General features: G+C 41.9%; 2 protein-coding genes across 3 annotated transcripts; both read right to left on the bottom strand.

Moving 5' to 3' along the window:
• Nucleotides 1-11: 11 nt before the first annotated feature.
• On the bottom strand, nt 12-4212 carry LOC310776010 (caspase-6-like). Of its 2 annotated transcripts, none has more exons than XM_083636156.1 (8): nt 4097-4212; nt 3791-3832; nt 3016-3058; nt 2707-2859; nt 2431-2507; nt 2011-2186; nt 1775-1925; nt 12-1642 (listed from the first exon to the last, which is right to left on the bottom strand). In XM_083636156.1, exons 1-8 carry the CDS (start codon nt 4125-4127, stop codon nt 1404-1406), a joined length of 912 nt encoding a protein of 303 aa, XP_083492282.1. In that variant the 5' UTR covers nt 4128-4212; the 3' UTR covers nt 12-1403. The 2 variants fall into 2 exon arrangements, with proteins under 2 accessions (XP_083492282.1, XP_083492283.1); XM_083636157.1 differs by having other exon boundaries at nt 2707-2856.
• Nucleotides 4213-5177: 965 nt separating this feature from the next.
• pla2g12a (phospholipase A2, group XIIA) lies at nt 5178-10920 on the bottom strand. Its single transcript, XM_083636158.1, has 4 exons — nt 10478-10920; nt 9377-9453; nt 8332-8497; nt 5178-6077 (listed from the first exon to the last, which is right to left on the bottom strand). Exons 1-4 carry the CDS (start codon nt 10698-10700, stop codon nt 5959-5961), a joined length of 585 nt encoding a protein of 194 aa, XP_083492284.1. The 5' UTR covers nt 10701-10920; the 3' UTR covers nt 5178-5958.
• Nucleotides 10921-11026: the final 106 nt, after the last annotated feature.

The raw sequence follows: 11026 nt of genomic DNA, 5'->3' as shown, positions 1-11026 counted from the left end.
GAACAGTTTATTGCACATCAGTATTTCAGTGATCGTTAATCATTTCAATCATTCAAGCCCAAGCAGTTCTCATCATCGATCAATTTTCACAATTTTATTTTGAAGAGACAAATTACAAAATTCCAAATAGAGTTGTAAAAGGTTACTAGTGCAAACCCAACCTCAAAACGATCTGATGGCTCTAACAGTGCACACAGATTAACACCTTTTTTCAATCAGTTTCATTTTTGTCAGCAAAGCTGACATATTGGTCCCCATTTTGTGTTACTGCACCTCAGCAATATAAACTTGATTTGCAGTTGGTAGTTTACAACTAGAAAATGTAGTTTACCTTCTGTTGCCAGTTCTATGGTATTGTTACCAAGTTATGGAAATCTCAAAGGAGTCATGATTATTCTCATTGCTGGTAGATGGACAATAGGACAACCCTGCATTTTTTTTTTTTAACTAAGATGGACATTTGTATGCAAATTCAAAGCACAGATTAAAAACACATAAAAATATCGTGCTACAAGGAGAAGGAAGTTTTTAGAAAGTTATTCAATAGAGAGTAAAACGGTACCTAAACGTCACAGATTTTATTTAAGGCACAACAGTATGACCACAAGGATACAGGATACAGTGTACAGGTATGCTGCTAACTGCGTTTCCTGAGTCATGGCTCATGTGACAGCTTGTAGTGTTTATTAAGCCTACATATGAAAGAGACACCCTTCCTTCCTCCCTGAGTTAATTTCCGTACTGGAGTTTTTTTTGTTCCTGCTGTGGGTGCAAATACGCATTATTACATTTTGTACTGTAAACTGCTACATCACAAAGAACAAAACACAAACATGAATTCCCTTTTCGATGGAGCGAGCTTGAAGACGGACCGTATGCTTGTGTGGTGTCTTGATAGTCTGTTGTGAGAGATCTTATTTGTCCATTGGTGTGGATTAGCTTACAATGAGGTGATATACTCTCATGAGACTATTAGGCACTGGTGTAATGTAAGAGACTTGCATTACAAACTCAAATCATTTGAAATATTATTACCTGCTCATCGTGCTTTGTCACCAGCCTTGCAGGGTAAGGCAACATTTCTGTGGTGCCATATTAGTTCAACCGGTTTTACAAGGAAGCAAAACGATACGAGACAAAGGTTTTGTAAAATAGCTACCAAAGAATGTGGCCAAAGATAGTCCTGCACTTTAAAAACAATGATCATATAATGAAAGTGCAAAATGTGTACCGCTGTATTTGCGCTGGCATGATTGCAAATGGTTTGTGACTAACGTTGATGAGCAACATGCGGTTGAGGAATGGAGAAAATCGGCAAGGACAGTTTTCAAATCTTAACATCATATAGATAGATATGTAGTCATGGGCCCCTTTTACCTGACATAAAAATGGAACGACTGAAACTATTCCTTTTTTGTTCTGAAGTAGAGTTTCTTGGTGAGCATGGAGGCAAAGCAAGGTACCTGCTTCTTCCCAATGGCACTCCGGTCATTGCAGTTCCCAACACTCCTCATTGACACCTTCCTGTTGACCAGCGTCAGTAACTCTGTGAAATCCAGGGAATTCCCAAACGTCCGCAACACCTCGCACAGATCCTGGATATACCAGGAGCCGTTGATGGTCTCCCGGTGGGAGTAGTAACCTTAAACACACAAGACGACAGGGCTGGACAGTTAATCTGGCTCTTGAATGAACATCCTCAAAATATCACAGGGTAAGATTACCTACAATGCACCAGAACAGATGCAGACAGAAGAACAGAGCCGTCACCCACCTTCAGCCACCGAGTAGCACATGATGAAGTCAGCCCCAGCAGGCAGGGTGTAGATGACCCCGGCGTCCACCACCACCTCGTTTGTCTTCACCTCACTGTCCACGACGTCCATGGGAGTCACCGGCTCATCGTGCTTGTCTCCACGGCACGCCTGGTCATCAAAACCACCACGTTCAGTATGATTTACGCCGTTTTAACAGCGTCTGAGTAGTAACCTGACTGGGGTTTTTGTGTACCTGTAGTATGAAGATCTTGGGCTTTCCTACGAGGCTCTTGCACTTGTCTCCTTTGAACAAGGCGGTGATGTCCTGGATGGCGATCTTGCCGTCGAAGGTGTAAACGTGATCGTTCTCGCCGTGGCTCAGGAAGACGCACACAAAGCAGTCTGCGTCTGCATGGTTGTCCTCTGCAGCTGATGGGATATCAAATATTTCCTTTGAAGTTACTCACCCCTGAACAAGAAACTGGATTGTACTATAGCATGGCTAGCATATACTGAATCTGTCATAGTTCATTTTGTATTGAAAGAAGAAAGAATATGCTTGAGTAAGCGCTCAGATTTTCAGATACATATTCAAGTTTGCAAAGCTGTGTAATTTAGTGAGATCAAATCGCTGTGTCATTTAAGTGTTAGGGGTGAGATTGCATCGGTTTACCTTCACTGATCTTATTTAGGACTTCCTCCTGTCTCAGGTTATCATAGGCCTGCACCTCGAAGTTCAACTCCTTAAATCTAAGACAGAGGTCAAAAATAAGTGTGGCACATAACAGTGCAGACAGTAACAGTCAAGTATAGGCAAAACATAACAGGAGAGATCCACAGGAACTGAACAGGTCTAGACAAGTTCTTAAGCACACAGCCATGACACATAGCGTTGTTTTGCTTCTCTCTGCAATAGCTGGGTAGTAAATGGTGAACTTGGAAGTCTTACCTCCTCTCCAGGTTGAAGCGATCAGCGTTGGTGCCGTGTCTGTCGCTCATCCCCAGGCGCCAGAAGAAGCGCTCCTGGTTAAAGATGATTGCCAGGCCTCGCCGTTTGTTGTCCATCTTGTACTCTTCTGCAGGATCCAAGGATAAAGAGCTACTTCAGAAAGAAACCAGAACAAACAAGTTCAGGGAAGAAGAAGCAAATGAAAATGTCCAGTTGCAATTTTCACACAACCAAGAAGAAACAGCTTCATTTAAATGTGCCAAGTTTTGAATAGTACATAATAACAAATTATTAGCAATAAATGTTTACCTCCTGAAGAAGGCATCGGTCTCTGTGAGGTTCTCACCACGTTCTACAGAATACAACACATACATATAATAACAACAACCCACTCTACAATGTGTCATACAGTTATTAAACGTATTGGGTGAATATTAAATGGCTTTTCATCCATTTGTCTTTTTGTTTTTTAATATTGCAACACTCAGCATATCCAAATAGCCAGATATACATGGGGATTGCGCTTTTTAGGCCATTGTTAAGAAGTGCAACTACAGGTGTGTGAATCGCTCCCACACTGGTGTGGGGTCAAGCAGCCATTGTTCCACAAGCACAGTGTCCCCATGGCCTTCAATAGCTGGGTGACAGGTGGAGAAAGATATGGCAAAGGCTGCTAAAAGAACTGACACCTCAACACCACGCCCGGCAGATAGCTGGATTAAGCCTTTCTTGTGCAAAAGCAGCAGGCATGAGGTGTAGGGTTTCACCAGCAACACAAATGACGAGGGAAACTGAACCGGGCTGAGAAAGTGTGGCACTGGCAAGATTATTATTGTGTGTTTCTGCAAGTTTAGGAGGATGTTTACTTATTCAGGTCAAGGGAGGAGTTTATGACTCATTCGTTTATTATTAACACATGTCTGAGGAGTGGTTTTTATTACTGCTGTCTCAATGTTTCACTTTTGCTTCAGCGCAAGAAAAAAAAAATCTATTCTGCTTTTTTGGAACCAGCAAATGTGTTAACAGTAGGCTATGCACACCGTAAGACCATCTGTAATGTGAACATCCACAAGTAAGCACTCACCTGCCATGTCTGTTGTTATTTTGCTGTCTGTAGCAACACTTCCTGGCAATGTAGAAGGAACAGCAATTAGGCCTATGGAAACATCTCTCACATGTGGTAGCCTCAGTGAAGAAGACACTATATCAACTGACTGAAAACTCTGAACATCTAAGTAAAGACAGCATGGTAGTAAGACAATACACAGCTTAAATGAGGCTGAGGCTACATCGAAAATAAAAACCAATTGCATTCAATTCGTGACTGGCAGTAGTCCAAGATGTATATGACAACTTCTAATAGAAACCAGAGGAAATGTAACATTGTTACCTCCATTGCCTTCTTTTCCCGCAGTAGACATGTTTGTAAGGTGGACTAGTCTCCCTGAACTGACAACTATAGATGATGAATTTGCTTTGTCAAGCCGAGACCGACGAGGCAGGAGTCGCCCCTCCCCCGCAATCTGATTGGTTGCGCTTGACAAAGGGAGAACACGGTTGGTAGTTACGTCAGTCTGTCATCGGTCGATACCCAGTACTTCCGTATTTACCACATTGTAACAGTACACAAAAAGTGGGGTGTGTTAAGTCACGTTAAGACATGTTACGTCTCACTAAATAGATACATGATGTTCCTTTGGTAAGAGTTTATGCCAGGAACTTCTCCTGAAGAGATTTAAACTGGTATACCTGATTTGACTGACAACTGACTTGATACATATGGGGAGAGCTAAACCTCTGGTCCAAACACTTACTCCATCATTCTTCTCTAACACAAAATTAACTTAAAATGTATAGTGAAATTATATTCTTCCTCATTTGGCTGGGGGACCTGCTGGAACCCACTAAAGGACCCCTGCCAGACCCCATTTTAGAAGCACACCTATATCTCCATTTAATACAAGTTTTGCCCAAAGTTGTCATAGACTCAGTCAAATATACACCAGTGTTGCCGACAGTACACAGTAGCCTAGATATTGGAGAAGACAAAATATATTTGTTATGTGGATGAGACACTGCTGTGCTGTATTTTCCTGTAAAACCCAATGACATCAACAGCCCTGATTCTCCAATTCAATGAGGACAAATTGGAGGTTATTTTTTATCCCCAGATGCACTGCTCTAAAATTCAGCAGAACTTTGGCGTTCTGTTGAATTTGAGTCAGTTCCAGCAGGTTTGATATTGGCTGCCAGGCCAAAACTAACTGCCAGAAATCTAAGAGGCATGATTCTGCTCTGTAGCAAGTCCAACCAGTTCAATCTCTGTCTGTGTGTGTGTGTGTGTGTGTGTGTGTGTGTGTGTGTGTGTGTGTGTGTGTGTGTGTGTGTGTGTGTGTGTGTGTGTGTGTGTGTGTGTGTGTGTGTGTGTGTGTGTGTCTGTGTCTCAGTAAAAAAGTAAGCAATGCATAAGAAATGGTTGAAACAAATATTTATTAATTCATTAATTTCAATTGCCCGCTGATTCCATGGCCACAGGTGATGGAATCTATCCCAGCATGCACTGGGCAAAACCAAGGGGAAAAGCCTGGACAGGTTGTCAGTCCATCACAGGGCTGACAGAGATAAGGCACAAGTATCAGCAAAAAATAAATAGCATAATTACTGCATAGGTCACCTATTAACTGTCCACTCTAAAAACTATGACAATCCCACATTCACTTAACACAGGCATGTCCAAAGTCCCAATTACAGCCCATGGACCAATTTTAAATGGCCCGCCAGCTTGTCTCTCGAAATACGTAGCCCTCCACACAGTACTGGTTAATCAAGCAAGTTCACATTACGTTTTTTCCCCATTCACCTAATGATGGCAGCACTATCATACAGTTCAAAGACAACTTAAGACAAGCACCAAGTAGGAACAATGCAGGCAGAACTAATGTTTTCAGAAGGTAAACAAAATCCTTAAGAGTACAATCGTCTTGTATGTGATTTTTTTGTAACCCATGGTGTTAAAAGCAGCTGGTCCCCAGGTATTTTCACATTATCTAATCTGGCCCCCATTCAAAAAAGTTTGGCCACCCCTGACTTAACAGATGCGTCTCTGTGCCTTTACCAACCTCATTAAAGAGAGGCAAGCAACAACACACCAGTGTAGGCCACCGAAGCTCTGTCCCTGAGAAGATTTAAGAAAGTCTGTGGCTTGGCTCATTTTGTCAGTTTGGTGTGCAGTGTCTTCCATGTGTAGTTCATTCACAGCTCCCTCCTGTCTTCATACTGACAGATACAGGACTCCCGCTGGCTGTCCAGGTAGGGCTTACACCCCAAGTGCATCACAGCGTCGAACAACAGAGTCACCGCAGACTCACAAGCTGCCGAGACAGAGGAAGAACATGAGCAAACACACAGCCAGACACATGTGTTTCTAGATACAAATACCATGACCATTAAATGGATTAAAATACATTTCAAGTTACTGGTGTGTTACTACTGGTTGCTTCATTGTAGTTATTTTTAAGTATATTAGTTTTCCTTGCATTTTATAGCCACTGTTTCCTCTCTTTCGGTTTCCTTTTACTGTAGTTGATTTTCAGTACAACTAATTTGGACTCATAGTCACCGTCATGACTCATGTGACACATGTCCATAGGAACAGTCGAAACAGGGCTGCATCTCAAAACTTACAAATATTGGAATCTACATTTCATTTAGGCTAGTCTTACATTTATTCTTTAAAAAAAGGTAATTTAAGTATTGTAAACACAATATAGAGTATACGCTACAGATTTGCAGTTTTTAAATACACCTCTATATTGCCATCTGTTGGACAAATAGTGTTACAGCATGTTGTTAGGCCGAAAGACATGAGGTAACTCACTTCACTGCACACGACAGTATACAATGCAAAGAAATGATAAAAACAACAACAAAAACAACATTTCAGTTTGATTAAGGGAGGATGGGATTATTATACAATCGAAATCTCAATCTGAATTATCAGAATTTCATTTGCCAGTTTGGAAATTACTGTTTGGGGGTGTGCAGATACTCAATAATAGACATCACAAACTAGGGATATTTTCCATTGAATACTGGCCTATTTCTTTATGCTAGTTCCCTATAGCTATCCATGTTTATCTATAGCTCTAATTTGCTTTTCCCATTGTTGGTCACCTCATCACCAACTCATTACCTCTTCTGTGACTCTTGTTGCCTAATACACCCTTCCTTATCAAGGACTCAGCCCAACTCCTGACCATGTTCCAGCTTTAATCTCATCTAAACTAATCCAACTCCTGACCATGTTCAAGCTTTTAGTCTCGTCTAAACTAATCCACCTCCGAGTCTTTTCTAGCCGGCCAGCTGAAACACACGTTGCAACCCCTTCAACTCCTCCAGAAAGCTGCAGTTCTCTGTCCTCAGCCCCCAAGTCGTCCCGTGTCACTTGCCTATACTCCATCCAGTGGCAGTTGAATTCAAACTAATTTCCTTTGTCGGTCTAACGCCATTCCTTCATCCTGTCTCGACTCTTCTCCCTCCTGGCTCTGAGAGAGTGGAACGGAACCCCCCTCATCTTCTGCCATTTTTATTTTTTCAAAAGTACCGTCACCTTCTCCCCACCAAATCATATCCCCTTGCTTCTACTCACTATTAATTGCTCTAAAAATCCCATCAATCACTCTCCTTAGCTCGCATCTTTTTTGTAAGCACATCTATGGTCATCCAAACATAAGGCCCTGACCCGTCAGCATGTCTTCTTCTGTAACAGTCTACACTCAGCATCAGCAGACTCAACAGGTGTTGTGCCAAAATTAGCTGCCAAAAAGTGATTAGGTGACAAAAAGTGAACCTTGCGAGGCAGCTGGATTCACACGAGATCTTGAGATCCCAATCACACAAAAACAAACCACCTGGCAGCATCAGGTCAAAACCAGGCAACCTCATGCAACCCAACTCCATTTGAGGAAACTACATCTTTCAGCAGCCCAAGTTTGGCACTGATGACATCAGCATCACTGATGACATCACCACCATTTCAAAAGCCCAAGTTTGGCACTGATGACATCACTGATGACATCATCACTGATGACATCATCACTGATGACATCATCACCACTATCCATTCCTGACTGAATGAAACGCCTTCTCTTGACCACGCGCTGCGCAGGCTGCGCACGTGGTAAAAAATGCGCACATGGTAAAAAATGTCTGCAAAAAAGTGATTGTCTGCCAAAAACGTATTGGCCTGATTGCTGTCTGTGGTGCAGCCTGCTAAAGCTGTATTGCCCAGTTTATATACGTCTATATATAACATATGTATAACAATACTATATTATTGTTTCCGATGTTTATATGTGTTTGGTATGTCTAATATCCTTGTTTAGGCCTACATTATATTTGGAAACTAGACTACAATAAATCTGATTTATGGATGTGTAAAATAAAAAATATATATTTTGCAATTATCCTTATAACTGGATTATTTTACATCCAGTCCTTTTACCAGTTTAAATATCTGCAATCTGATGGCAATCATTTTTTGACAGCTACAGTAGTAATTTTTTGGCACAACACCTTGAAGATGAAAGCCCATCTTATCTCATCCCACACTGTGCTGCCTCTTACCTTGGACACTCTGTGCCAATCCCAGAGTCTTCTGCACGTTCCTGCAGATGGTCTCGAGGCACACCTGGAACTGGTCGTCGCAGTCGTGCTTCTCGCGACCGCAGGTGTCATAGCAACGGTCATGTTGGTTACAGCACTTGGTCATGGATGGGATTCCTATGTCAAACTGAAGACAATATTGTACAGGAGTTGTGCATTTTATATATATATATATATACACATACACATACACACATATATTTATATATATTTTTTTTCAGAATTTTTCATCATTTTCTCCCCAATTGTACTTGGTCAATTCCCCGCCCCCCACCCCCTGCTGCCCCGGTCGCTGCTCCACCTACCGCATCTACCGCTACACTACCTGGACGCCCAGGAGTTGTGCGTTTTTGGTTTGCTGTGTACGTTGTGAAACAAATGGTGGGCTTTGGGTGGGCGCTGATTTTCAACCAGCTTAGTATCATTACAAAATTGGTAGTATATATGCAAATGAACATGTTTAACTTCTTTCCATCTTACCTGGACCGAGAGCTCCCCGTTCATTCACAGAACTTCCTGGTCCAAATGATGTCATTTGGTGCAGTTTTGCCACTACTTTGGTGTCACTATTACTATTATTACTGCTCTCTCTACCTTCATTCTACTTTGGTGTCACTATTACTATTATTACTGCTCTCTCTACCTTCATTCTACTTTGGTGTCACTATTACTATTATTACTGCTCTCTCTACCTTCATTCTACTTTGGTGTCACTATTACTATTATTACTGCTCTCTCTACCTTCATTCTACTTTGGTGTCACTATATATTACTATTATTACTGCTCTCTCTACCTTCATTCACAGAACTTCCTCGACCAAATGACATCATTATGACATTTGATCCCAGAAGGTTCTGTGAATGAACAGGGAGCTCTCGGTCCAGGCAAGATGAGGTTAAACATTGTTAATTTGCATACTACTGATTTTGTAATGGTACAAACAAAGCTGGTTGAAAGTCGACAAAGTTGCACTTTAACTCCAAAACTTCCATGGTCTATAGTTACCTTAAATCCAAACAGCGGAGACCCACATCCATTGGGTGGGGGGTGCTTGTAACCAGGACGGGGTGCTGGCTTGTAACCTAAGAAAAAGGAGCAAAGGTAAGCAGTGTTGGGCAGTAGCTTGCTACAAGTAGCGAAGCTACATAGCTTAACTACATTTCTCAGTAGCTTGGTGGTAGCTTCACTACTTTTGAACCAAGGAGCTTTTTCAGTAGCTAAGCTATTTATAGACCCAAGTAGCTTGGAGCTTCCCGCAAAAGCTACAAGCTACTCGCCAGAGAGCAAAGCACGCAGTGGAGATTTCTGCTGTGGTTTGGATTAAACAGGAGGAGACATTGCATATGTCAAGTGTGCCTGTGTAGCCAATAAAGCACTTCCAGTTCCATTATGAAGGACAACAAGTGTTGTTGTCTCACCCGTGCCTCTCTTGCAGCAAGACCCGGCACTACTCTGCCTCTGATTGGGTTGGGTTTAGGCATGAAGACTGATGATTGGTTAAGGGTAGGGCAAAATATGTCATGTGCTAGCGAAGTCACATCAGCAATGAACTTTGAAAGATGGCAGAGCCAGAGGGAGCCACTGGCAGTGATGAAGAAGACGTTCTGTTTTTGAATATTGTGCCAGTGAGAGTTTCAGTGTGTTTTATAATATAATAAACAATCAAAATGAGTTTTTTTTGCCTGCCTATTTGTTTGGTGGAAAGTTGTTCTTTGACATGAAGTTGATTCAATGTGAGAAAAACAGTAGCTTTGATGTAGCAAGCTGCTTTTGCCATGTTGCTCGTAGCTTAGCTTGCTACATTTCTCTGGGGATAGCTTCAATGTAGTTTAGCTATATTTAATCGAGAGTAACTGATAGCTTAGCTTACTACATTTTCCAAGTAGCTTGCCCATCACTGAAGGTAAGGCTAAAGATGTTGTGTGTCCTATAGTGTACTATCAGTGGTGTCCTCCTACCCTCGGTTATCTTGCTAAGTTAACCAACAGTAGAAGAAAACCAGTGTCTGATTAATGGTTTACTCCACTGGAGATACTGTGTCTATAGCTCAAAACTTGTATAAACACCACATTGAAGAATTCCACAAAGTCAGTCTCCCGAGCTTACCATCATTGCATTTATAATGGCACAGCCCATCACGTCCACCAAACAAGTCCAATGCAGCATTTAGGTATTTGTCAATCTTGTGTATTCCGTTACGAATGGTTTTCAAAGTCATTCGCCAGTCTGGAGTTTCTGGCTCTTTTCTGCAGCAAGACACATCTGGGATACAGCCACAGAAGTACAAACCAAAGAGTAACAACACAGAGATGTGGCTGTGGTACTGCATACTGTAACGTCAGTCCGTCCACTCGACGCAGGAGCCAGAAAGCAGCTTCTCCTGGCACGTAGCGTAGGTCAAGTAATTAGATTAGTTTAGCTTGACTTATTCCTCAGAGTCGGATTGACACCATTTCCAACTGCAGTTTCATTTTCTTCGCTACTTACTGCGAAATCAACATACTTCCAGAGACCGACCTGCCGTAGCTGATTGTGATGTTGTTAGTTTCTCTTCCGGGTTTAGTGTAGTCACGTGACCAGTGATTGACCAATCAGGATGTCAATAAAAAGTAGACGTGTGCCTGCGTATGCATGCTTTGTGACGCATCATGTTTA

Source organism: Poromitra crassiceps (genome assembly GCF_964638095.1).
Source record: "Poromitra crassiceps genome assembly, chromosome: 4".
NCBI classification, from domain to species: domain Eukaryota; kingdom Metazoa; phylum Chordata; class Actinopteri; order Beryciformes; family Melamphaidae; genus Poromitra; species Poromitra crassiceps.
The sequence above is the reverse complement of the archived record's forward strand: the minus strand, read 5'-3'. Positions and strand labels throughout refer to the sequence as shown.

Excerpts from the sequence above, each read along its gene's own strand:
- LOC310776010 (XM_083636156.1), bottom strand. The coding sequence starts at position 4,127 with ATGTCTACTGCGGGAAAAGAAGGCAATGGAG. Across the intron at positions 3,833-4,096 it reads GGGAAAAGAAGGCAATGGAG|GAAGTGTTGCTACAGACAGC; the intron begins GTAACAATGTTA and ends CTACATTGCCAG. Across the intron at positions 3,059-3,790 it reads AATAACAACAGACATGGCAG|AACGTGGTGAGAACCTCACA; the intron begins GTGAGTGCTTAC and ends TGTATTCTGTAG.
- pla2g12a (XM_083636158.1), bottom strand. The coding sequence starts at position 10,700 with ATGCAGTACCACAGCCACATCTCTGTGTTGTTACTCTTTGGTTTGTAC. Across the intron at positions 8,498-9,376 it reads CTCCGCTGTTTGGATTTAAG|TTTGACATAGGAATCCCATC; the intron begins GTAACTATAGAC and ends TATTGTCTTCAG. Across the intron at positions 6,078-8,331 it reads ATTGGCACAGAGTGTCCAAG|CTTGTGAGTCTGCGGTGACT; the intron begins GTAAGAGGCAGC and ends CTGTCTCGGCAG.